Source organism: Microcaecilia unicolor, chromosome 2 (genome assembly GCF_901765095.1).
Source record: "Microcaecilia unicolor chromosome 2, aMicUni1.1, whole genome shotgun sequence".
Taxonomy (NCBI): domain Eukaryota; kingdom Metazoa; phylum Chordata; class Amphibia; order Gymnophiona; family Siphonopidae; genus Microcaecilia; species Microcaecilia unicolor.
The window spans coordinates 390,457,167-390,484,979 of NC_044032.1; the positions used below are offsets into that span (position 1 = coordinate 390,457,167).

Below are 27,813 nucleotides of genomic sequence, written 5' to 3' on the forward strand. Positions count from 1 at the left end.
GTGATGCATGTGGGGGAAAAAAGAACCCGACTTATAGCTACGTCATGCAAGGTTCCACATTAGGAGCTACGGACCAAGAAAGGTATCTGGGTGTCGTTGATAATACACGGAAACCTTCTGCTCAGTGTGCTGCTGCGGCTCGGAAAGCGAATAGAATGTTGGGTACTATTAGGAAAGGTATGGAAAACAGGTGTAAGGATGTAATAATGCCGTTATATCGCTCCATGGTGCGACCGCACCTTGAGTATTGTGTTCAGTTCTGGTCGCTGCATCTCAAGAAAGATATGGTGGAATTGGAAAAGGTGCAGCGAAGGGTGACTAAAATGATAGCGGGGATGGGACGACTTCCCTATGAAGAGAGACTAAGGAGGCTAGGGCTTTTCAGCTTGGAGAAGAGACGGCTGAGGGGAGACATGATAGAGGTATATAAAACAATGAGTGGAGTGGAACAGGTAGATGTGAAGCGTCTGTTCACGCTTTCCAAAAATACTAGGAGTAGGGGGCATGCGATGAAACTACAGTGTAGTAAATGTAAAACAAATCGGAGAAAATCTTTCTTCACCCAACGTGTAATTAAACTCTGGAATTCATTGCCGGAGAACGTGGTGAAGGCGGTTAGCTTGGCAGAGTTTAAAAGGGGTTGGACGGTTTCCTAAAGGACAAGTCCATAAACCGCTACTAAAAATCCACAATTCCAGGAATAACGTATAGAATGTTTGTACGTTTGGGAAACTTGCCAGGTGCCCTTGACCTGGATTGGCCGCTGTCGTAGACAGGATGCTGGGCTCGATGGACCCTTGCTCTTTTCCCAGTGTGGCATTACTTATGTACTACTGACATTTCAGAAGTCCCGACTTTATCCGTTCGAGATCCTCCAGATTTCAACTGAAGGGGTGATGGGGCGCACAGTCCTGTCTTCTCTGCATACAGGGGTTTCTGCCTTCCATCCCATTCCACCTTTGTCGCTTCCCGCTTCTTGAACATTCACCCATGTACTCCTATACTATTTGGAAGTGACCAGCGAGTTCTGTTGGTCAAATCTTTGCTTCATGTTTTGCTCGGGACCTTAAGACCTTAGGTAATGGTTTCCAATGCCACGCTGGCTCACCATTTTTAGATTGGCAGAGGCGGGTGTAGTGGTTTAATGTCGGGGAGCAGACTTTTTGTAAAATAGGTGTCAGTATGAAGCTGAAGAGCTGATTCACATAGGTGCCATTTTATTCAAAATCCATTTAGGGGAGCAGCTGCTCCCCTTGCACCCCACCTAGCTACGCCTCCGTGAAGCTGAAGGGCTGATCAGCATAGGCGCCATTTTATTCAAAATATATTTAGGGGATCAGCATAGGCGCCATTTTATTCAAAATATATTTAGGGGAGCAGCTGCTCCCCACCTAGCTATGCCTCTGCATAACTGGGCAATATTTGGGGTGGCCCACTGAGCAGAAGTGACTTCCTACATAACCTCTTGCACTACTAAAGATTGAAGCGGTCTTCTATTGCTCGCCATTTTAAGATTAGCAGGTGCAGCGGTGGCAGGATCAGAAACAGACATATTCAGAACCTGGAGAGCCTTAGGTATATAGGAAGGTGACTCCTGAGCAAAAATGCCTCCCACCATAGCCTCATGCAGTCCTTTGGTCACAAGAAATGGGATCTGGTTTTGAGAGATGCAATTTCTTCGGCTGGCCTCAATATGGGACAGTCTCTCCCGTTGCGGGTGGCAGCGCTTTCTTCCAGAGCGCAGTTGACTTCCTTTTCAGAGTCCTGTCTGGCTTCCGTGGCTGCATTTCAGCCACTTGGTCCTCTGTTCTTCCGTGTGTGCCTTTTGCATATTGCCCACTTGCTAGCCATACTTGACATGGCAGCGCATGTAGCTGCGGTCTGTGGAGCATCGCTCCAGTCTGCTGAGGTTGTAGTACCCTGCCCCACTTGAGGATTTTTTTGGTACATCCCACAAGTCTCCGGATTGATCTGTGGGACACTGTGGAATGACATTAGTCCTTTGCCTGATTTTCTTTCCATTTAGTCCCAACAGATAATCCAGAGGCCTGCCCTGTGTCGAGGTTCCCCCCCCCCCCACTAGTTACCTGTTTCATCAGATTCCTTCATTTGATTTTTGGCTACAACAACAAAAAAATAAATCAAAATATAAAGGAAACCTATTACCCTCCTGCAGCGGTTGAGGAGCTTACATGGGCTTTATGCAGGCAGGAGAGAACTTGCTGTTAGATTTCCTCTTTCTTCTTCCACTGCTTTCGTATTGACAAATGCTGAGGTTAAGGTGGCTGCACATGATCACGTATAGTAAACCTCTGAAGTTCTCTATCTCCACCTGCTGGTAGAGGGACATATAACCCACACGTCTCTGGATTGATCTGTTGGGACTAATGGAAAGAATTATCAGGTAAGGACTGTCACCATCATCTGCATAAATGTAATGGCTCTACCCAGCCTCACTAAGGGGCCCTTTTACAAAGCGGCAGTAGAGGTACCACTGCTTTGATGCAAGCCATTTGCGGCGCAACAAAAAAATTATTTTTGTAGCACCAGGGCTTACCTGGTGGTAATTGGGCAGCACACCGCACTGCCAGTTTAGCGCAGGAGCCCTTACTGTCACTTAAATAGGTGGCGGTAAGGGTGCCCCCCCCCCCCCTCCGGGAAATGGCTGTACACCAATCCCTGAGATTTGTGCAGGGCCGAAAACAACCTTTTATCCATTGTGCCAAATCTACACGCTGATTTATTTGTAGCATTTATACCCCGCTCTTTCCCGCTCGATAGCAGGTTCAGTGCGGCTTACAATGTATGGGTACAAAGTGTCATAGAGAAAACACAATGTGTGGTTACAAAATATCACAGAGAATAACACAATTTTATAGAGGAGGACAAGAGGAAGAGATGTGGGGGGAAGGATTGAGGTATGTTAATGATGTAGATTAGGTTCATAAATTTAAGTTGGATTGTTTGGATAGGCTTGTTTGAAGAGGTATGTTTTCAGCAGCTTTCGGAAGGGTAGATGTTTGGTTGTTCGGATGTATCTTGGTATGGCGTTCCAGAGTTGGCTGCCTATAACGGAGAAGTTGGATGCGTAGTAGGTTTTGTATTTGAGACCTTTGCTATTGGGAAGATGAAGATTGAGATATGTTCGAGAAAATTTGGACCTGTTCCTGGCTGGAAGGTCGATTAGGTTGGTCATGTAATTTGGAGATTCTCCGTGGAAGATTGTCTGGACTTTGAAGTTTATTCGTTCTTTGATAGGGAGCCAGTGGAGTTTTTCACGGAGTGGTGTTGCACTTTCAAATCGTGATTTACCAAAAATGAGTCTGGCTGCCGTGTTTTGGGCGGTTTGGAGTTTTTTCAGGATTTGGGCTTTACAACCAATGAAGATGCTGTTGCAGTAGTCAGCGTGGATTGCGGAAAGGTTTTTGGAGGAGGAATGGTTTTATTCTTTTCAGTACCCACATCATGTCGACCATCTTATGGCTTTTGCGTGAGTTTCTAGCGTTAGGTGGTTGTCTAACGTTACTCCTAGGATTTTTAGATTGTCAGATATTGGGATTGTGACGTCAGGGGTGATCAGGGTGGTTGGGAGTACAGTGGAGTGTCTTGATGAGAGGATTAAGCATTGGGTTTTTTCTTCAATTTCATTTTGAAGGCATTGGCCCAGGAGACTAAGATGTTCATGCCAGTGATTATTTTTTCAGATATTTCTGCAAGGTTGGATTGGAAAGGGATGAATATGGTGACGTCATCTGCGTAGATGAAGGGATTTAGACCAGCTTTGGATAGGGATTTAGCCAGAGGGATCATAAGATTGAAGAGGATCGGGGATAGAGGTGATCCTTGGGGGACTCCGCATTGTGAGGACCATGCAGATGACACAGATGAGGTTGATTTGACTTGATAGGATCTGGTGGTGATGAAGCTTGTTATCCATTTAATGATGTTTCTGCCGATCCCTAGTTTGTCCAGTAGTTTTGTAAGAATATCGTGGTTTACCATGTCAAATGTGCTGGATAGGTCGAACTGCAGAAGAAGTATGTTGTTGCCAAATGAAATTTCTTGTTTGAACTTGGATATTAAGGTGAGTAGTACTGTTTCAGTGCTGTGTGCAGGTCGAAAACCCGATTGTGACTCATGTAGTATGGAGAATTTTTGTATGAATTCGTTGAGTTGGGAGGTCACTCTATTTTCCATTAGTTTGGTTAGAAGAGGGATGGAAGCCACAGGTCGGTAGTTGGTGATGTCTTTTGCTGTTTTTTTTTTTGGGGGGGGGGGGGGGGGTTGGTATTGGTGTGAGTAAAATGTTGCCGTGTTCGGAGGGGAAGGAGTCTTTTTGAAGTAGGAAATTTAGGTGGGTGGTGAGGTCCATAATGAATCTGGCTGGGGCATTTTTCATTAGATAATTGGGGCATGGGTCCAGGTGGCAGTGAGACTTGGAGAGTTTGGAAAATGCTGTGGAAATTTCCTTAGTTCTGAGGGGGGTGAAGTTTGTCCAGGAGCGGTCTGCCGGGATCTCTTCTGAGTCGGGGTCCAGTTCGTCGAGGAAAGTATCAATGTTTGCATCGTCATGTGGAATTGTGTTGCATAGATTAATGATTTTGTCGTTGAAATAATTGGCCAGCTGGTCAGCAGATGGACAATTTGAGAGGATGAAGTTGTTACTGGGTTCGTGTTGAGAAGATTCTTTATGATTTGATATTGGGGGGTTTTTTGTGTCCCGGTGGCTGTAACTTTGTTTTGTGTAGTATGTTCTTTTGGCTCGTTTAATGACATTCTTGTATTTCTTTTGCATTTGTTTCCATGCATTCAGGGTGTGATCGTCTTTTGATTTGCTCCAAGTTTTTTCTAGTTTCCTGGTTTGTTTCTTTGCTTTTTTTAGTTCCTCATTTAACCATGGTGAGGGTTTTTTCTTTGTGCGTATAGTTTTGAGTGTAGCAGGGCGATTTCATCCAGAATAAGTTTGCATCTGTGGTCCCATTTTGTGAGAAAGTGGTTTGAGTTTGGATCTATTGACCGTTTGTTGCCAGAAGGTTTCCTTGTCAGTTCGTCCTCTGGTGTTGACTGTTATGGGGTTAGGTGGTTTGGATTGGTCTTTTTTCCGCCATTGTATGGATAGGGTTGCTTTATGATTGTCTGACCAGGGGGAAGCTGTCCAGTGGATATCAGATGAAAGGAAGTTTTGGTCTGTGGAGTGTTTGTGTGAGATTATGTCGAGTGAGTGTCCCTTAATATGGGTTGGTACCGTTGGAGGAAGGTTGAAATCACATAGTTGGAGGAAGTTTTTACATTCTCGGGTGTGGGCAGAATTGGAGTCTTCTAGATGGAGGTTTAGATCCCCTATTAGTAATATGTTGGAGTTGTTAACGCATGCATTTGATATAAAGTCCATGAGTGTGGTTTGGTTATGGTTCCAGTTGTTGGGAGGTCTGTAAAACAGTATGCAGGTTAGATGTTCGTGTAGTATGGGGCTATGTAATTTTATAGAGGCAATTTCAAGTTGAGTTGAAATTGATTCTGAGATGGCCTCTACGGAGAAGTTGGATCTGTAGATGAGTGCAATTCCTCCTCCTCTTTTGTCTTTTCTAGGCCTGTGTGATATTTTGTAGCCCGGAGGACAGTTCGTTTATGATGGGGTCTTCTGAGTTACGGATCCAGGTTTCTGTGATGAAGAGTAGGTCAAGGTTGTCGGAAGTGATCCAGTCTGTGATGATTTTGCTTTTATTTAGCACTGATCTTGCATTGATATATCTTATTCGGACAGATAGATATGGATCAGCGGTTTGGAGAGATGGGCGGATTTTGATAAGTTGTCTTATTTTAGGTGTTTTGGGATTGTGTGGGACTGTTTTTGTGGATGGTATCCTGGATGATGATGGGTTTCTATGGTTGTTGGTTTGCGATGCCACCGCAGACCCCCTTTTACTGCAGCTTGGCAAAAGGGGCCCTAAGAATGGCACATATGTGAATATAGACACTGCATTGTATGAAGATGGTAAGAGATTGGTGGGTGTGTTGGGAAACTTGTGGTTCTAAAACTCATTATCTTGCTTTAAGTCTTAAATGAATTTCTTTTTTCTTTTTTTTTTTTTTAATTTGTACCCCGCGCTTTCCCACTCATGGCAGCCTCAATGTGGCTTAGGTACTTATTTGTACCTGGGGCGGGTGGAGGGTTAAGTGACTTGCCCAGAGTCACAAGGAGCTGCTGCAACTAACACTTCTAATTTAGTAGGCATAAATTAAATAACTTCAGGACTCGCTAATATATGAATTTGTAAATCCAGATTTTATTTGTGGGCTTGCAATTGTCTTGAATTCCAGGGAAATTAATTTTCTTTTTCTTTTTTTTTTCAGCAAAATGTTTATTGGTGGCCTTAGCTGGGATACAAGTAAGAAGGATTTGTCAGAGTATTTATCCCGTTTTGGTGAAGTGGTAGACTGCACTATTAAAACAGATCCAGTCACCGGGAGATCAAGAGGATTTGGATTTGTACTTTTCAAAGACGCTGGAAGTGTTGATAAGGTAGGTTGTTTTTTTTAATAAAAAAATAAAATTAAATACTTACATAAATTATAATGGGAAATAACCAGGTAGATCCAGGGAGGCTGCTATGGCATTCTGGTTAGTGCCATAGCAGCCTCCCTGGGGAGGAGCAGGTTGTTTGCCTGGGCACTGCTGATGATACATAAGTATTGCCATACTGGGAAAGACCAAAGGTCCATCAAGCCCAGCATCCTGTTTCCAACAGTGGCCAATCCAGGTCACAAATACCTGGCAAGATCCCAAAAATGTACAAACATTTTATACTGCTTATCCCAGAAATAGTGGATTTTCCCCAAGTCCATTTAATAATGGTCTATGGACTTTTCCTTTAGAAAGCCGTCCAAACCTTTTTAAAACTCCACTAAGCTAACCGCCTTTACTACATTCTCTGGCAATGAATTCGAGTTTAATTACACATTGAGTGAAAGAAAAAAATTTTTTTCTTACATTTGTACCCCACGCTTTCCCACTCATAGCAGGTTCAATGCGGCTTACATATTATATACAGGTACTTATTTGTACCTGAGGCAATGGAGGGTTAAGTGACTTGCCCAGAGTCACAAGGAGCTGCCTGTGCCTGCAGTGGGAATCGAACCCAGTTCCCCAGGACCAAAGTCCACCACTCTAACCACTAGGCCACTCCTCCACTCCATTTACTACATTGTAGCTTCATCGCATGCCCCCTGGTCCTAGTATTTTTAGAAAGCATGAACAGACGCTTCACATCTACCCATTCAACTTCACTCATTATTTTATAGACCTCTGTCATATCTCCCCTCAGCCGCCTTTTCGCAAGCTGAAGAGCCCTAGCCGCTTTAGCCTTTCCTCATAGGAAGTCGTCCCATCCCCTTTATCATTTTCATCACCCTTCTCTGCACCTTTTCTAATTCCACTATATCTTTTTTTGAGATGCGGCGATCAGAATTGAACACAATATTCGAGGTGTGGTCGCACCATGCAGCGATACAAAGGCATTATAACATCCTCATTTTTGTTTTCCATTCCTTTCCTAATACCTAACATTCTATTTGCTTTCTTAGCCGCAGCAGCACACTGAGCAGAAGGTTTCAACGTATCATCGACACCTAGATCCCTTTTTTGGTCTGTGACTCCTAACGTGGAACCTTGCATGACGTAGCTATAATTCTGGTTCCTCTTTCCCACATGCATCACTTTGCGCTTGCTCACATTAAACGTCATCTGCCATTTAGTCTCCCAGTCTCGTAAGGTCCTCTTGTAATTTTTCACAATCCTTCCACGATTTAACGACTTTGAATACACAGCTTGTTTAACTTTTAACAGTCTCTCTGCTGTCTTAGGGCCTCTCCTATCAAGCCGTACTAGCGGTTTCCACGACTGAGTCCATTCAAAGTGAACGGACTTTGTTTACATTGTTGCACTGGTGACCTCTAGCGTGGCTTGGTAGAGGCCCTTAATTGGGTAGCTGTCCAGATGCTGCTGTTGCGTATCTGTGATAACCTGGGTAACAAATGCTGGCTGTACTGTACTGCCAGTTAACAAAACACCACTGGCTGCTGGTTGAATATTACCAACATAATGTTTTATTATTAGTAGAATTATTTAAGCAGTGGCTCCCATTTTGTCCTTTTAGGTCTTAGAATTGAAAGAACATAAATTGGATGGCAAACTGATTGACCCTAAAAGAGCAAAAGCATTGAAAGGTAAAGAGCCACCCAAAAAAGTGTTTGTTGGTGGTCTCAGTCCAGATACATCAGAAGAACAGATTAAAGAATACTTTGGAGGATTTGGAGAGGTATGCATTGCACATGTTTTTGTTCTCAAAACTTGCTCCTTTTTGTATAGGATGGTGAGATTTGTATATTGGTGTCAGTAAATCTTGGTTTTGGTTCTGTATGTAGGTTATTCCAGGATAAAGGATTTTGTTTTTAAGATTAATTAAAATGGTGTCTCGGGACTTAACAGGGATTTCTGTTAAATCAAATTATGTGGGTGTTTGGGGGAAAGGTGGTTCTTGCATGCTTGATGGCCTTTTCTTCCTCATTCCCTCACTAGATGGTTATGTCTAGGTAACCAGGAAGCATTATGTTTCAAATTTATTAGAGGCTTATAGCCAGCCCCTCAAATAATATCTGAGTGGCTTACAATAAAATGTTAAAGGAGCGGAGTGTATTGACAAGACAAACTGAGAATATGGGGGGAGAACTACAATAATGGTAAGTAAAGCTGGGAAGGGGAATCACAAGAGGAAAAAGTTAGTTTCTAGGATGCCACTCAGTCTACAGCACGTACAAAGATTCGTTCAGTTCTGGTTGTAAGCATCATTGAATAAGAAAGTTTTTGAGTCAGTTTTGAAGACTGGGAAGATGACAAGCAAAGGTGAACTGGTAATGTATTCCAAAGTTTAGAACCCTGACCTGAATAGATGGCCCTAGGGTTGAGGGAGGGGATTCTGCCTTTCGGTATCTTTAGAGTTGGTAGTAGGGTACCGATTGTAGCAGCTGATCTTCCTTTTTCCCTCAAGTTCCTTCGGAGGATTCAGGCTCGTGAAGCCAGCCCAGGAATCATGTGTGGTTTGGGTTTTTGTTTGTTTTTGACCCATAGCTTTGACTTTTCTGTATGCTTTTCTGTCTAGTTCCTTCCACTGAAATAAGCTGATTTTTTTCCCTGCTATTCATAAATGTGTTGCAGTGATCTGTGTAAAGAAGGAATATAGCACAATTGGGAGGGAAGAAGGAATATGTTCATAACGGGGTTATCCTTTTTAGTAAGATTTACTATACTGCCTTAGCTAATGGATAGGTTTAGGCAGTTCAGAATGCTAACAATAGGAAACAGAACCATAAATTGCATATTTATTCCACAAATGAGACTATAAATCATATCTGCTTGATTTTCAGATTGAAAATATTGAGCTTCCAATGGACACGAAAACAAATGAACGAAGGGGATTTTGTTTCATCACATATACAGATGACGAGCCAGTAAAGAAGTTACTGGAAAGTAGATACCATCAAATTGGGTCAGGCAAGGTACTACTTTTTGTGTATCTTTGCTTCTTCTCTCCCCCCCCCCCCCCCCCCCCCCCCCACAGGTCTGCAGATGAGTTAGTCTTGGAGACACATACTCCAGGATCGAACATGGAGTAGGGGTGGAAATATATTTTGGAAAAACTTGGACAGTAGCTTTTAAATCTTCATATACAAGGACAAAATAGTTCTACTTGTAATGTTCGAATTGGGAGTGCAAGACAGAAGGGAGTGTAAGGTGAGGTAGCTGAGGATAAATAGCAAACTATTCCTCTGGGAAGAGCCTTTTCCATTAGTGGTAAAATTTTATGTTGAATTCTGAATGAAACCATTACACACTGCAAAGTTCCCATTGTGAAAAGTTGAACCTTAAACACTACTCTTATGACATCCAAACTCAGCTGGAAGGAAGCTCCTTGGCTGGAACTACAAAGCAAAGGGAACAACTTTCCATTCCCCCAATTGCAACTGGGGACAGACTTGACTGTCTAAATGAAGAAACATTTGCAAGGTGGCATGAACTGCCTGATATTTAGGCTTGAACTTCCATGGGGAATCCAAGAAAGATCTGCAGTGGATTGGGAGATACTTTAGAAGAATTGTTGCATGATCAAAGCGTTAGCATGTGACAGTCGGACAGATGTATTTTGGGTAGGTTGTAGTTTTGGTTTGGAAGAGGCACCAACAAATATTGAATTGTAATAGTCAAATCTAAAGGCAACTAAAGCATATAGAAGTGTGATACAAGCTTATTCATACAAATAATGATGCACTGAACAGATAGGCGAAGAGCATGGAAGCAAGACATGGATGCAACTAACACTTGAATATCAAAGGAAAGCTGGTAGTCTGTGTACTCCTAGGTAGTGGAAGGAGTCTACAGGGGTCAAAGGTGAGCCATGGAGAATAGGAGTTAGTGAGTGATAGACAAAGTGGTCTTCCAGTGATCCAACAAGCCAGAAAGTTTGAGTGAGATCTGGGGAGTCAGGATCTTGATATGAAAGAAAGCTCTGTACATAAAAATAAGTAATTTAGTAGTCATGGGTGAGAGTAGCAAGGGGGCTGAGAAAATTAGAGGCACCAGCACAGAACCCTGAGGAACACAACAGGAAAGCTTGTGCAGAAGTGAGATAAATGATGGAAGGCTACAGAGAGAGTACGCTCAGAATCAACAAGACTGTTACTACTGAGATATTAATATCTGGAAGTTGATGTAAGAGAAGGCTGTGAACCACAACGGCAAATGCAGTGCTCAGATTGAGAGAGACAGTGAATGTAACTCTCCTAGTCTCTAAAGTTGAGCACTAGTCATTAATAGGAGAGGTTAGCACAATTCCCATGCCCAGGTGTAAAACCCAATTTAGTGGGGGTGGAGGATATGAGAGGATTCCCAATGCTGCAATACTGAAAGAAAACATCTTTTTCTGTTAATTCAGTACACTGAAATCGGTCTGAAAATGCCAGTAACTCCAGGTTTATAATTTAATGGAGACAGTGAGTCAAAACGAGCTTGCTTTTTTTTTTTTTTTATCAAGGGCTTATAAGTGCAATTTCAAAGAGGGTGGAACTGCCTTAACTTTTTGTGTACTGATTTGATTTCTTGGGGGGGAGGGGGGTTGGTATTATGGTTGAGGGTTCTCCCCCCCCCCCTTTTTTTTTTCTTCTCGCTGCTTTGGTGCTGGCAATGTTAGGTCCACTAAAGCCAGACTCTGAACTAATAATATACTTGTAGTTTTGTAAATGGTTTTACTTCATCACCCTTCCTTTTATTCCTCAGTGTGAGATTAAAGTGGCGCAGCCAAAAGAGGTGTACAGACAGCAACAGCAGCAGCAGCAGAAAAGAGGAAGAGGTGCTTCTGCATCAGGAGGAAGAGGAGGTGGAAGAGGCCGTGGCAGAAGTAAGAGTGTGGCACCAATGTAACTGGGAATGACTAGGTGGTAGAAATACTGTTTAGCTGCTTCTAGGGTAAAATATGGGTTTGACAATGGGAGGTCTGGACAGTTGCTTTTTCCTAAGCTTAAGTTCAATTTTTCTCATGCTCAAGTAGGGTAGGATTTACTCGTTGGTTAGGCCCTAGGCAACCAAGTGACTTTGGCCCCTTGCTATATAATTTCACTTTGAGCACTGTAAATTATAAACATGGGAGATTTTGGTTTACACCCAGACCCCAACAAGCAGTCTATCAAAGCTCCCACCATCTGTTTTCACAGACTACTTCCTGCGCTGTTGGGGAGTTTTAAGGGGTGGACAAAACCAGAGATGGTGGTTGGGGAGAGGAATTACATGGTTGTGGCTGATGGGGGTACCTCTGTTCCCAGGTGGCAGGCCTAAGGACTCTTGGGGAGGGGGGGCAGTGCACAGCACTGGCTGAAAACATGATTTAAGGATACCATCTCCTGTATCAGTCCTGTATGGACTGATGCAGCAGCCACAATTTGATGCCATCTTTTACAGGGTTTAGCCCAGGCAGGGGCCTATCTGGACTGGGCCCAGCTCCCAAACCTGTGGGCTCTTTGCTTGTGCATAGTTTACCTATGCCTTAATCCTTCCCTGTACTTTGCACAATATCACAAGGTAGTGCTAACTAGTTGCTTTACAATAATGGGAAAATACTTAGTAATGCTAAATATATTCCCAAGATTACTTCGCAGAGAGATTTGCGAAGGCTTTGTAAATTTAGCCCCCTCCTATAACTCTTAAATCCTGGCAAATTGGGGCAATGCTTTTCTGATTATCAGCTTTTCAAGAGGATGTAGCTATTAATCTGAAAAATCTGTAGAATAAAAATAAAATTTGCTTTGTGCCAGGGGACATACAAACAGTGTTGGAGCAGAAGTTGATACTGTTGCTATCCTATGTGCGCCTGTATTCAGGATAGGCACATATGTAATCCCTAAATGTTTGAGGTAGTGATTGGGTGGAGGTTAATGTAGTACTGTAAACTGAAGGTATCTGACACAAAAGGCAGGAGAGGAACATTTATTGGGATTTATTAACCACCTTTATGAAAAGATTCACAGAAGGTGGTGTGTGATCTTTTTTCCTTATTTTACTTTGTTCACTCTTTTGTATTCTGCTTCTGTTTCCTTTATGGGTTGCTGGTGCTATAATTCTTTTCCATATTTAGCCTGTTTTCCTCTTCATTTCCTGGGCTGATACAAGAGTATTGGGATATTAGGCTCCCTGGGCAAATCTTCAGCATTGCAACACCTCCCCCCCTCCCCTCCTTAGACTTTTGATTGTTAAAAACTCAACAATAATGATTACCCTCAACATCATTGCTACTTGTATGTTTCCGTAGTTTCCCTTCAGACCAGCCCAGAATGTGACTGATGGGTTGTGCACTCCTTCCAGCAGGTGGAGACTGAGATCTCTGACTCTAGAGAATGCCAATGAGAGCTAAAGAAAGATCCAGTATTCTCAGTCTCCAGCAGGTGGAAGGTGGTGAGCCCTTTGATCTCTAACTATTCTACTTTTTTGTGTTTTAAATAGAGAGAAAAGAGTTGTTGGTTACTGCAGCTGTGCTTTGCTGTCCCACTAAATCTTCCACCCTAAGCAGTTGTCTAGTCATCCTCATGGTTGAGCCATACCTACTTATTCACCTCAGTTTCTTGCCCAAATACTTGTGCTTCCCCTTCCACCTAATTTCATCTTCTGTAGAAGCTTGTCCTGGTGGTAGAGCTGCTGGGCTGTGTCTTTAAAAAAAGAAAAAAAAACTGTTGGCAGATGTCAGCAATAAGTTTAGGCTCCAGGAAAATCCAGGGTTTTGTTTTTTTTTTTTTACCACCTCTGGTTTTGGTTGTGTTTTAACATGGCTTAAGCTAGACTCATTTCTAAAGTAATTCTAAACCAGAGCAGCAGCCATTAAGCACAGAGCTATCTTTTTATTTTCCCCCAACATATATAGAATCTTTGAAAGCATTGTATAAAAGGGCTGTTTGGGAGAGTTAATATACCTACTGACAAAGGGGGACAAACTGAACAGATTTCACATGTAGGGAGAAAATGTGAAGATCTTGAGTAGGTTCCAAAATCAGAAACATCAGTTGGTATTTTTAGAGACTTTGGTCCCCCCAAATAAAAAATCTCTATTGCTTTCATGGGCAGTGTTAGAAGCTGTTAGAAAGGAAGGGTGCTTGCATTCTTTCAGCTTGTAGGCTTAGAGCAAACAGGGTACAACAAGTAGCTGGCAAGGGATGACCCTAAAAGCCACTTCCCCCACGCTTCTGAAGTCACACACCCATTAGCCATCTCTTAACTATAGGGCTACATAGCCCCATTCATTTGTCACCTGCATATACATGTAGTTCCCCATATGCTACCAACACGCATTCCTCCTTCAAATTATATTGAAAACAGTCCTGAAATCCTGTCTCTGTATGCTTTCCTTGCTTGTTATCAGGGCTGTGGAATCAGTACATAAAATCTTCAATTCATACTCCTGGTGTTCTACTCTGACTCCAACTCCCCCTGATCTTAGGCTTTAAGGGGCTCCTTTACTAAGCTGTAGTAAAAGGAGCCCTGCACTATCAGCTGCATCCATTTTTACAGTGTGCCAGGGCCACTTTTACCGCAGCGGGTCAAAGAACAAATAGCTGTGTGGTAAGTTCGCACTTGCCGTGCAGCCATTTTGGAGGGAGCATTTACCACCACTCATTGAGGTGCTCACCTAGCAGTAACCCCTGCGCTAGAAAATCAGACTTGGTGTTCTGTAGCACCGGAAATGGCACTTGCTGGGGGTGGAACTACCACCGGCACCCGCATTGGGCCAGTAGTAGTTGCAGGTTGCTAGTAAACAGATCCCTACATTTATTCTGCATCTAAAGTACTTTAGATCCAGAACAAAGAAAATTGTGTGGGTAAAAATGACATTTACCATGTATTTGTACGTTTTATTTGTTGGCAGTATAGTTTTGATTTCTACTGTTGATTGATTTCGATTTAAGTCTTGTTTTAACAGTATGATTGCTTATTCCAGGTCAAGGCCAGAGCTGGAATCAAGGATTTAATAATTATTATGATCAAAACTATGGAAACTACAATAGTTCATATGGTGACCAGAGCTATAGCAGTTATGGTGGATACGATTATTCTGGGTACAATTATGGGAACTACAACTATGGACAGGGATATGCAGATTACAGTGGTAAGTTGAGTGAGTGTAAACAGCTGTGTGATCTCTTATATTGTTTTCTCATGCTGTACTTGGCATTATTGAACTAGTGAAAAAAATGTAGCTATAGTGATAAAATGTCTTTCACCCATGGTTTCATAGCTATAGGATACCGCAGTGAATCACACAGTATAATTGGATTAGCTTTTCTGACATGCGTACTTCTGGAAATAAGACACAAATGTGCAGAAAGTAATGCCTCTCTGTTATACCCTAGAATTCTTTGTAATCCTTGGGGCTTGCCACTTTATTCTGTTCTACCCTTCCATCCAGAAAATCATCTTAGCACATCTTGGCTTCTCTTCTAGCAGGCAGTTGATGAAACTAGTGGTTTCTGATCACTGTCATCACATAACCCAATGCTTACCCCCCTCCCCCCCCCCCCCCCCCCCCCCCCAAAAAAAAAAACCCAGTAGGGACCATTATAGTATGTAGATGACTCTCTCACAAGAGAGCAGTTATTTGGAAGATTGTCTGGTTCAGTGGGGTTCTTCAGGAATGATCTGGAGCTTTTAATTTTTTGGGTCAGGGTGGTAGTGAAAACTGGGGAGTTGGAAGGTGTAGGTCCCCAATATCAGTGGGGGATTTTTTTTTTCTAGGTTTACTTGGATATATTTTATTTTTCTAGGTTTACTTGGATATTGAATTTCCGGTTTAGTATATCTGATTTATTTTTGCTGTTCATATTATAGATGTGGATTGCATTACAGCAATGTATTGGTGATTGATTAACATCTGCTGAATTTTAAAAAATATTGTACCCAGAATTTTGTTTTGTATAGTCATAAATTTAAAAAAAAAAAAAAGCTCATGCAAATGGGCTTTGGCATTTTGTAAGTTTAAAGCATAAGGAGGAAACCAAAAGAAAGGGGCTGTTTTTGCGTTTATCGTGCATTTAGTTGTAAAAACTAGTACACAGTGATCACAGAGACTGTGGTAAATGCAGGGGGTATGTCAAGTAAATGTCTTGCTCACAGGGTCAGAACCAGACCCCCTCCCTCCCTCCTCCATCATCCCTAGGACTTGCTTGAGTGCCTTCCCTGGTGCAACAGATTGGGAGTAAAGGGGGGCTGGTCACACCCTCCTAATAGACCACCAGGAAAGCCCCTTTGGTAAGTCCTGGGTGTGATGGGGGCTCAGGATTGTGGAGGAAGGGGTTGGGTTTTGAACCTTTGGGCAAGGCTTGGGAGGGCAGAGAGGAAGTGAGAAATGTTGTTGCTGAACTACTACAGAACTACTGGTGGTACAGCTGCACTTACCTCTTCCTGAGGTGACAGTAAGTTGCGAGACACTATTGGTAGTTATGACACTGCAGGGTACCAAACCACATGCTGTCACAGCCAGCCTTGCCTTCCCAAGTCATTCCTGGATCCTGCCACCTTCCCACATTAAGCAGTTAGTGTAGGTTTTGTCCCTCACTGGTGGTTGCAACATGTAGAAGTTAGTGTGTCTGTGTGCTAAAATCTGTACTAGCTGTTTAATGCATCTTAGTAAATGAGCCTCTAGGTGAAGTGAGACATTTTGTTAACATATGATTTGACTAGTCTTTCCCCACTGCCTTTCACAGGTCAACAAAGCACCTATGGAAAGGCATCTCGAGGTGGTGGCAATCACCAGAATAACTACCAGCCGTACTAGAAGCCTGCTTACTGTCTGAAAACAGGTGTGTATTGTTGTGTCCTGTTTATAAAATATTGTATATAATAACTTTTTTAGTTTAAAGATCAATAGACAAAATGAAAAATAATTAAATTGGATATTGTGTAGTTTTTTAACTAAACTTTAATGTTTATAACTTGGGTGTTTTGCTTAAAGTATGTCTATAGATCTTTAACTTTATAAGGCTGATTTTCTTTTAAGTACATCAGAAAATAATTTTTTTAAAGCGGGATTTCTGTCCACTTTGTGCCAGGTGGTCTAAAAGAAATTAAACATTTTTTAGAAGTATTAACAGGTAAAGTATTGAAATGGGTACAACTTAAGGTAAATGAGAATGTTGCTTCTAACTCTGACATTATACCTTGTTTGTACCCGCCAGCGGGAACTTCATTGCAGGCCGTGTGTCACCCTGACCCACGTCTATCTCTGGGGTCGCACGTTGTGGGCTGAGCGCAAGGCATACACCAGAAAACGCTGTCCTGTGGTATGGTCTCTTCCAACTTCATGTACCAGCGTAAAAGATTAAAGTGGAAAACAACAAACTTTGGCTGCTATTTGTTTAATTTAAAATAAAAATTCTTTTGTGACAAATGTTAACTTTTGATAAAACTGTTTTTTACAGGAGTTTTAAATATATAAAAATGCCTTTTTACAGCTTAATCATTTTTGCTCTTCTGTTTAGTGTTGTATTTCAATTGTGGAGCCTTCTTTAATGCTCGCTTTTTTTCATTTATTTAGCTAATAAAGAAAATCTGCAAACCAGAACAATTTTTTTAACAGGGGGAAAGATAAAGATCTTATGCATGCTAGTAATTCATATCTTGAATTATGTGAGCCATGCCATAATGGTGCTGGCTTTTTGTGGATCAATAAATAGTTTAACCTTTCTGGTTTTCTTTTCAACCCATTAAACTTAAGTTTGTAGGACTGGTTGGCTGGCTGCTTGTTTACAAATTAGTATGCCAAGTAATCACACAATACCAGTTCTGTAAGTCAGCATCACCTTATTTTCAGAGGTATCACATTTTTTACCAAATATCTAGTTTAAAAAAAGGGGGGGAGGGGTAGAGATGGTTATATGGGCAATTAACTTAAAAGTGAAAATGCATAAGATCTTTAACAATGAAGGGAAGGATAAGATGAGGACTTAAAACATTTAATGAAAATGGACCTCTTAGTTTAGTAATTACAGAAAAAGTATTGCTAATTGGACTTTCTTTTTGTTTTAGGCGTAGATGCTGTGGAGATCGATAAGAGTATTGGGCTTGAATGGAAGGTGGTCTTCGGTGTGACCTGCAAGAATGTTTTGTAAAAAGAATTTTCATAAACAAGAAATGATGAACTTGAGTGTATATAGCATCTGTGACCTTTTTTTAAAAAACATTTTTTTTTTGTTTTTACTTCAACCTTTTTGCCATCTGTAATAACAGATTGTGATTGTGTTAATACAATTTTTTTTTTGGTTTTCATGTTATATCAATCTCATGCACACTTGTGGTTTTTAGTCTGCATTTCTTCATCTATTAAGTTTTTTTAATAAAAAAAAAACAAAAAACAAAACTGTTTACATTTTTTGTAGTGTAGATGAAGGTATAACAGGGTAAGAACACTTCAGTAGGTTAAATTTCTTTCTAAAACAGGAATACAAATTCAGAGAACTATGGTTTTTGCACTGACCTTTGATGTCAATTTGAAGTTTGTGTCCAGTTTTGTACCATAGCTTGGGCAAGCTTATTGGGATATGTTTTTTCATATTCTTCAGCAAGGTGCTAAACTAGGGCTGCTTGCAGCCTGAGGCCCACGCTGGCAGAGTCTGGTTTGGGACGTGGGTAAGGAATGAGTCCTCTCCTCTTTTGAGGTTAGTTTTAAGTGAATTGTAAGGGGGAGGTGGTTTCTCGGAGAACAAGCATGATGCAGATACTGGTATGTGATATTAATCAGGTGGATCTCAGCATGGGAATTGTTCCCCAGCAACCTTTCCAGAAGCCTTTGAGAGCGAATCACCATGCATGTGTGCACCTTCTGCCTACCATTTGCTGCACAAGACCAGATCAGTCTTGTTTTCCACGGAGCAGTGTGGATATTATTTTGAAGAGGATCTCGAGGTGACAAACAATTTGAAAGACAATGACCTCAACCAGAAGGATGCTAGGCTGCACAGAGGGGTATAACTATCAGAAGAAAGGTGATGCCCCTGTACAAATCATTGGTGAGGCCCCACTTGGAGTATTGTGTTCTTTTTTTGGAGGCCATATCTTGCTAAGGACATAAGACTTGAAGAGGGTTGGAGAATTATGAAAAGGGTTTGGAGGTTTGCACCACAAGACACATGAAGAGACTTGATGACCTGATGCTGTATACTCTGGAGGAAAGGGGAGGGGGGGGTGATAGACATTTCCAATATTTGAAAGGTAATATACAAACAAAAATATTTTCCCGTGACAGGAAAGGGGTATAACTAGAGGACATGAGGTTACAAGGGTGCTGACTTAGGAGTAATATCAGAAAGTACTTGGTCACAGACAGGGTGGTATGTACCTGGAATACCTCCTGTGGAAGGTGGTGGAAATGAAAATGGTAATGGAATTCAAAAATTTATGGAAAGAGAATGGAACCAAATAAACATAGCAGTGTTTGGATGGCAACTCCAGTAATTGGGAAGCAAAACTAGGGCTGGGCGGACTTTGTCCAGCCATGATCAGGGTACAGGTTTGGATGGGCTGGAGTGGGGCTTCGATGACAGCTTCAGTAATTGGGGAACAAGGCCAGACTGGATTGACTGTAGGTCTTTAGCCGTCATCATCTATGTTACTATGTTAAGATTAGAAGTGTGTAGGAGAAAGCAGTCTGCACTGCAGTGGTGTTCTTGGTTGCTTTATTGGATTTGTGTATACTGCCCTTACCCCACTTAGTTTCTTGTAGGCAGGTTTGAAAAACAGGTGTGGCTAGCCTTTTGAAATAGGGAAACTAAGGGCCAACGTGGTCTTTCGAGATCTTGCGGTTCAAACTTCACTGTTGGAGAATCCAACTTTTCTGCATTCCCTCATATCTGCCTGCCTAATCCTCACCTTTGTTCGGTGATTTGTGCATTTCTGTTGAATTTACCTAAACTTGTCTGTTCTTCTGCTGTATTTTAAAAATGATTAAAATCTGACATTTGTTTGCCCGGGCACTGCATTTGAAAACTGTTAAGTGTCCGATATTAGAGCTTTATTTCCTTAGTGTTTTGTACCTGGTCTTGTACGTAGTCTTTGAATAGCAGAGGTGCAGTGAGGTGTTTGTAATACAGCATTAGAGATTGGTTTCACAGCTAGCAAAGCCCACAAATCTTGGTCAGATCCTGCAAAATCAACCTTCCAACTCCATCTTCTGTTGAACTGAAGGCTTGGTTTGCAGACTTGGAGGCAGAAGAGCTGAAAACATCTTGAACATGATACAAAAAATCCGAAAGACGCTGGATTGGTGGCCAATAAAATGTGAAAGGTAGTGGGCGTTCTGAGGTGCTCCTCTGCCAAGTAGATGCTCCTCTGCCAAGTAGACATGATGTCCAGGGAGGTGTGCAGTCTGCCTAGTGGCAAGATGCGAGATATAGCGGAAAAATTGCCTAGAATTATCAAGCCTACTGACCTCTATCCTATGCTGCTTATCCATGTTGGCACAAATGATACTGCTAGGTACCCTACTGCACAAACCAAACAAGACTCATAGCTCCGGGTCAGAGAGTGAAGCACCTAAGTGCACAGGTGCTATTCTCGTTGATCCTTCCTGTTGGCCAGAGGTGGGAAGCTCACATCCTAGAGTTAAATGTGTAGTGTCATGGATGGTGCCAACATGAGCACTTTGGTTCCCTAGACTATGGGATGATTTTCCAAGAGCTACTGAATAGTGATATTGTCCATCTTTCAAGGAAGGGATGAACTGTTTTCAGTAACAGACTGACTGACTAAAGTACAAAAGAGAGCTTTTAAACTAAATTTGCTGGGTAAGGGTGATAAGAGCCCCAATGTCAATAATTCTCAGGCATGTGAGACATCAAATACCCTTTTAGAAAAAAAGGAAAAGAGTAATACTTGGAGAGCCTTGTATACCAATGCCCGTACTATGGGAAACAAATTTTAGTCCTAGAGGCTGCAGTGATAGAAGCTGACTTTGATTTAGTGGCAGTCATTGAGATGTGGTTTGTGGAGAGCCATGACCGGGAGATAGTTAAACCTGGCTATAATTATTCAGGAAAGACAAGGTAGGAAAGAAAGGTGGAGGAGTGGCATAGGTCAAGAATAATATTAAAGTGACAGAATTTCAGGACATATAGGGTAAGGAATAAGCAATGGATTAAAATGGTAAGAGAAAAAAATGTATTTAGATTGGTATAATATACATGTCACCTTCACAGAAGAAATGGACAGAGACTTGAGTGAAGACATCCACAAGATAACTAGGAAAGGGGAAGTATTATTGATAGGTGATTTTTAATATGCCAGAAGTTGATTGTGGTGCTCTGTGAGGTTGTCTAGCAAAGGGATCTTGGATTCTCTACAGGAGGCATTGTTTCTTTGTCTTTAACGAGGAAGATTTGGGTGGGATACCGGTACCAGAAATGGTATTAAAAGTTGATGAGTCGGAGACACTTAATGAATTCTCTGTAAACCTGGAGGATGTAAAGGGGCAGTTCTACAAACTGAAGAGTAGCAAATCTCCTGGACTGGATGGTATTCATCCCAGAGTACTGATAGAACTGAAAAATGAGCTTGCGGAGCTATTAGTAATATGTAATTTATACTTAAAATCGAGAGTGGTACTGGAAGATTGGAGGGTGGCCAATGTAATGTCAATTTTTAAAAAAAGGTTATAGAGGAGATCCGGGAAATTAGAGTCTGATGTCGGTGCCGGGCAAAATGGTAGAGACTATTAAGAACAAAATTACAGAGCATATTCAAAAGCATGGATTAATGACAGTCAATATGGATTTAGTGAAGGAAAATCTTGCCTCACCAATCTACTACATTTCTTTGAAGGGGTGAACAAACATGTGGATAAAGGTGAGCCGGTCAATATTGTGTATCTAGATTTTCAGAAGGCGTTTGACAAAGTACCTCATGAGACTCCAGAGGAAATTGGAGAGTCGTGGGATAGGAGGTGTTCTATTGTGGATTAAAAACTGGTTAAAAGATAGAAAACGGAGAGTAGGGTTAAATGGTCAGTATTCTCAATGGAGAAGGGTAGTTAGTGGGGTTCCCCAGGGGTCTGTGCTGGGTCTGCTGCTTTTTAACATATTTATAAATGACCTAGAGATGGGAGTAACTAGTGAGGTAATTTAAATTTGCTGGTGACAGTTATTTAAAGTCGTTAAATTGTGGGAGGATTGTGAAAATTACACAAGGACCTTGGGAGACTGGGAGTCTAAATGTGAGCAAGTGCAAAGTGATGCATGTGGGAAAGAGGAACCCGAATTATAGCTACGTCATGCAAGGTTCCACGTTAGGAGTCACAGACCAAGAAAGGGATCTAGGTGTCGTTGATACTACGTTGAAACCTGCTCAGTGTGCTGCTGCGGCTAAGAAAGCTAATAGAATGTTAGGTATTATTAGGAAAGGAATGGAAAACAAAAATGAGGATGTTATAATGCCTTTGTATCGCTGCATGGTGTGTCCGCATCTCGAATATTGTGTACAGTTCTGGTCACCGTATCTCAAAAAAGATATAGTGGAATTAGAAAAGGTGCTGAGAAGGGCGACGAAAATGATAAAGGGGATGGGACGCCTTCCCTATGAGGAAAGGCTAAAGCAGGGCTCTTCAGCTTGGAGAAAAGGTGGCTGAGGAGAGATATAGGTCTGTAAAATAATGAGTGGGGTTGAACGGGTAGATGTGAAGCATCTGTTTACGCTTTCCAAAAATACTAGGACTAGGGGGCATGCGATGAAGCTACAATATAGTAAATTTAAAATGAATCGGAGAAAATGTTTCTTCGCTCAAAGTGTAATTAAACTCTGGAATTCGTTGCCAGAGAGTGTGGTAAAGGCAGTTAACTTAGTGGAGCTTAAAAAGGTTTAGACGGCTTCCTAAAGGAAAAGTCATAGACCATTATTAAATGGACTTGGGGAAAATCCACAATTTCTGGGATAAGCAGTGTAAAATGTTTTGTACTTTTTGGGATCTTACCAGGTATTTGTGACCTGGATTGGCCACTGTTGGAAACAGGATGCTGGGCTTGATGGACCTTTCGTCTTTCCCAGTATGGCAATACATATGTATTCTCTCCTCTATTTTGTAACCTGTTTTTAATCCACAATAGGACACTACCTTCTATCGCATGACTCAAATTTCCTCTGGAATCTTTCATGAGGTACTTTGTCAAATGCCCTTTGAAAATCCAGACACACAATATCGACCGGCTCACTTTTATCCACGTTTGTTCACTCCTTCAAAGAAATGTAATAGATTGGTGAGGCAAGATTTCCCTTCACTAAATTCATGTTGGCTTTGTCTCATTAATCCATGCTTTGAATATGCTCTGTAATTTTGTTCTTTATCATAGTCTCTATCATTTTGCCTGGCACCAATGTCAGGCTCACCGGTGTATAATTTCCTGGATCTTCTCTGGAACTTTTTTTTTAAATCTGCGTTACGTTGGGCCATCCTCCAATCTTCCGGTCCCCTGTTTGATTTTAAAGATAAATTACATATTACTAACATTATTTCCACTAGTTCATTTTTCAATTCTTTCAGTACTCTGGGATGAATACCATCTGCTCCAGGAGATTTGCTACTCTTCAGTTTGTCAAATTGCACCATTACATCCTCCAGGTTTAGAGATTTCATTCAGTTTCTCTGACTCGGCAGCTTTGAATACTATTTCTGGTACCGGTATCTTTCCCAACTCTTACTTGGTGAAGACCGAAGCAAAGAATTCATTTAATCTCTCCATTATGGCTTTGTCTTCCTTGATTGCTCCTCTTACTCTTTGGTCATCTAGTGGTCCAACTGATTTTTTGGGCGGTGGCTTTTAATTTTTTTTTTAATCATTTATTTATAGTTTTTCATTTTACAAGGGTCACTTGCAAACAGTAATACAGAGATGACTGTTTTTGGCTTATCTTGTATTAATGTGCAATCCCAACTAGACATATGGATTATATACAACCTTTCTCTTTCTTAGACCACAAAGTGAAGAAAAATAGGGAGAGTGAGAAGACAAGGAGATCAATTAAACAGAAAAAGGAAAACATGGTATTAACCTGATATCCCCAGATATTACTCATCTACTTCATTATTCCACATTGATCATCTGCTTGGCTTCTTACAGCTATGTCATGCAAGGTTCTGCATTAGGAGTTACAGACCTAGAAAGGGATCTGGGAGTAATTGTTAAGACGTTAAAAATGTCTGCCCAGTGTGGTGGTGCGGCGGCTAAGAAAGCGCACAGAATGTTAAGTATTATTAGGAAAGGGATGGAAAACATCACGAGGATATTATAATGTTGTATCGCTCCGTGGTGCGACTGCACCTCGAGTATTGTGATGAATTCTGGTCACCGCATCTCAAAAAAGATATAAAGGAATTAGAAAAGGTGCAGAGAAGGGTGATGAAAATGATAAAGGGAATGGAACGACTTCCCTATGAGGAAAGGCTGAGAAGGTTAGGGCTCTTCAGCTTGGAGAAAAGGCGGCTGAGGGGTGATATGATAGAAGTCTACAAGATAATGAGCAGACAGATGTGAAGCGATTTGTTTACACTTTCAAACACAACCAGGGGATACAAGGTGAAGCTAGAATATGGTAGATTTAAAACAAATAGGTTTTCTTTACTCAGCGTGTAGTTAGACTGGAACTCGTTGCCAGAGAATGTAGTGACAACAGCTGGCCTTACGGAATTTAAAGAGGGTTTGGACAGATTCCTGAGGGAAAAGTCCATTGAACATTATTAGGGGTTTTTTTTTGGGGGGGGGGGGTGCCGGGTTTTTGTCGGAGACAGGATGCTGGGCTTAATGGACCCTTGGTCTTTCCCAGTATGGTGGTGCTTATGTACTTGCGTGCTAGTCTTTCCTGCCTGCTGCCGGCACTGACCCTCTTGCTGCCACATCGTTCTTTAAAAATGGCTGCCAAGATTTCCTATGGCGGCCTAGCAAGACTTCCGCTAAAGTCTTACAAGGCCACTATTGTAAGTCTTGGCAGCCATTTTAAAGAAGATTTGGCAGCAAGAAGGTCAGTGCTGGCAGTGGGCAGGAAAGACTGGGGATATTTCCTGCCCCGATGAATTGACTAGACCACCAGGGTGGCTTCAGGTATATGCCGGGAGGGCACCCTGTGGCTCGAGGGACTGGGTGAGCATGGAGTAGGTCTGGAATAGGCAGGTGGTGGGGTGGGGAGGATACTGTAAGCGTGAAGCGATGTCTTTTTGTTGGTAAAGGGCCACTAAACAGACATCATGTTATGAGAATCAGGTGCTCAACATTCAGAATTTCTATCTATTTTACTTATTTTATGGCATTTTACCCCACATTAAACATGAATTAGATTGGAACCTGAGAGCATTTTTTTTTCCTGTGCCTACCAAAAGAAAAAAATATGGCATGTGGTAACTTGCTCCTTTTGCTTTGTGGAATGCAGTGGTATATTATAAAAATGCATTTGCCTTTTTTTTTTATTATTACTATTTCACAGAGAAGGTATTGATTAATGAGGGAGGGGTTTCCTTTGTGCAGAACTGTCCAGAGTCAGTCTAAATGTGCCAACAATGTCCAATTCAGCACACTATTAGCAGCCACGTTCATACAAAGCTAATTATGTTCAGTGGAAAAGAAGTCTGTTGGCTCAGGGTGCTTGCTATGTGAATATTCAATCACTGTTTCATTATCAAAATTTGTACTTCAGCATGACAACCTTCTCCATTAGTTTCTTTGAGCCAAGCTGTTTACTCAGGCAGGAATGAGTTCTCAAATTAAAGGTCTGGTCCCTAAAGATTTTTTGGATGGGTCTCAGGATGAGAAGCCTCAGGGGAGAAATTCCAAAGTGCAAGCTGAATAGCTGGGCAGTAGTTTGTGAAAGCTTTTACTCATGCATTGTGATATATAGAGATGGCTATGAACATGGCATTTGATTTGGGCTATAAAGATATGTTTAATGGGGGTCTTATGCCCCCCCCTCCCCTCAATTGCAGGGTGGGGAGAGAGCCTGTTAAAAATTTACCAGCACACCACTTCTTACATGAAACTTTTTGTTTCACAAAAGGTTTAAGAATTTCCTCTATAAGTCCAGATATTTCCTCTGTAATTGTGCGAATATCAGATATGATTGGGTTTCCAGGTTTATTATTATTTATTATTTTGGGTAGCATGTAGAATGTGCCTACGGAAGGATGGTTTAGAATGAGGAGTTTTTTTTTTTTAGGTGTGGCTGAACTTGCTTTGGAAGTGTTTAGATAAAGTTTTTCAGCTGTTTTGTATAGTCCTACATTAGTTTCCTGTTGTGTTATCTGAGAGCTGTCTGTGTTCTTCGACATATTTTTGTGTGTCCATATTCACTACAGAACCTCCTTTGACTGCAGGTTTGATGACAATGTTTTGGTTATTTTTAAGGTTTTTACGGCCGCTGTTTCTGATGGAGAAAGGTTGTACAGGATTTTCTTTTGTTTGCTGGAAAGTTGTGATTTCACCCTGTGCCTGACACTTTCTATGCAGTTGTCTTAATTTATTTTGTCCATCGTGTGGGATGAAATATGTGTTCTTTTGTTTAAAATTGTATTCCAGTCTGTTGGGATCCTCTTTTTTGTGGAAATATACCTTCAAGTGGAGTTTTCTAACTAATTCATCCAGGTCTGAGTATAGTTGAAGTTCATCTAGTTTACAGGATGGGCAAAAGGCATGTCCTTTGGAGAGTACAGAGATCTCATGCTGTGATAAATTGATCTTTGAGAGGTTTACTATCCCCATTTGATTAGCATTTCTAATAGTGGCGTCAATGGGGGGTTGCCTGCAGGGCATCTGCTGACTTTCCTGATCTCCTAGTTAGTTTGGAGTCTGATTTTTACATACCTCAAATGGATTGGAAAGTGTTTCTAAGTTATTTGGGGCTGCAGGTATTGCAGCACTGCCTGTACTCTAAGATGAGATATTTTCCTCTCTGGTTCTGCAGGAGCGAAGACAGCTTTTTTTCCTTTTTTGCAGATAGCAATGTGTAGTTTTTTCACTTTGATTTTTTGCAGATCCTCCTTTCAGTTGGCTCATAAGGTAGGGATGTAGTTCCTCTTGATTTCATCTCTGTTTTTATCATTTTCTTTTTTTTTGTTTGTTTTTTGTAAAGTTGATTTCTTAGTTTCTGACTAGTGCATTTGCAGAGTTTGTCTGCATTGTCAGAATTGTAAGAGGAAAGGGAAAAGGACTTAATGTAGTCTGTGGTTTTGCAACTACATTCAAAGCGGTTTACATAATATATACAAATACTTATTTGTACCTGGGACAATGGAGGATTAAGTGACTTGCCCAGAGTCATAAGGAGCTGCAGTGAAATCGAACCCAGGTCCCCAGGATAAAACCACTAGGCTGCTCCTCAAGTAGTAGCAAAAGGATTTTTGATCTTCAGTCCTTTGGGAATGATGTCATTCTTCTTGCAGGTTGTCAGAAAATAAAGATGACTGTTCACTGTTTATTTTTTTCATAAGTTTGTTCATTTGCTTTTCCATGTAGCTGTATGTGGTATCTTCCATCTTAAGTAAAATGATGTGGCAGCCATGTTAGTCCACTTTTAAAGGTAATAGAAATAAAACCATAGAAAAGAAAATAAGATGATACCTTGTTTTTATTGGACTAACTTAATACACTTTTTAATTAGGTTTTGAAGGTACCTTCTTCTTTGGATCACAAATAAGCAAATGTTGATAAATGTCGGTATATTTAAGTAAAACAACAAAGGAATCCTTCACATGCTCATCTTCCAATGTGGTATATATTCAATGTAAAAAGTGTGAAGAAGGGTGCTATATTAAGAAACAAGCCAGATGCTAAAGATGAGATTTAATATACATAGCCATCATATGAAAAATGCCAATGAGGATGTCACCTCTGTGGGACAGCACTTTAGAAAAACCAGAACACTGCAGCAATGATTTTATGGTAAGAATACTAAAACTTTGACAATCCAGGCACATTAGACTTTTGCAGTCAAAATGATTAAATATTTTGACACACACCAGACAAGACTTAACAAAGATCTAGGTTTTCTAGCCCATTATAAACCATAAAATTATATTGCTTTGTACAATCTCATCCACCAAGCTCACCTTCTCACCTAACCCACCCTCTTCCTGTGAGACTGTCATTTGAATGCTTTTGTTTCTCATTTATATATACTGACTGGATTTGATTCCCACTGCAGCTCCTTGTGACTCTGGGCAAGTCACTTAACCCTCCATTGCCCCAGGTACAAATAAGTAC

At 41.3% G+C, this 27,813-nt stretch overlaps 1 protein-coding gene across 2 annotated transcripts in view; it reads left to right on the forward strand.

The window, feature by feature from the left end:
• The window catches only part of HNRNPDL (heterogeneous nuclear ribonucleoprotein D like), a 19,164-nt gene extending 1,231 nt beyond the window's left edge, over window positions 1-17,933 (forward strand). Inside the window, exons 2-9 of one of the 2 annotated variants that reach the window (XR_003940655.1) lie at window positions 6,355-6,523; window positions 8,157-8,318; window positions 9,424-9,555; window positions 11,330-11,450; window positions 14,532-14,699; window positions 16,294-16,389; window positions 16,765-16,869; window positions 17,615-17,933. Coding sequence is in view for 1 of the 2 variants with exons in the window: in XM_030190580.1 (XP_030046440.1) it covers window positions 6,355-6,523; window positions 8,157-8,318; window positions 9,424-9,555; window positions 11,330-11,450; window positions 14,532-14,699; window positions 16,294-16,364 (823 nt within the window). In the remaining variant the exon portion in view is untranslated. The remainder of the gene's footprint in view (window positions 1-6,354; window positions 6,524-8,156; window positions 8,319-9,423; window positions 9,556-11,329; window positions 11,451-14,531; window positions 14,700-16,293; window positions 16,390-16,764; window positions 16,870-17,614) is intronic. The other variant, XM_030190580.1, reaches the window with a different exon arrangement.
• Window positions 17,934-27,813: the final 9,880 nt, after the last annotated feature.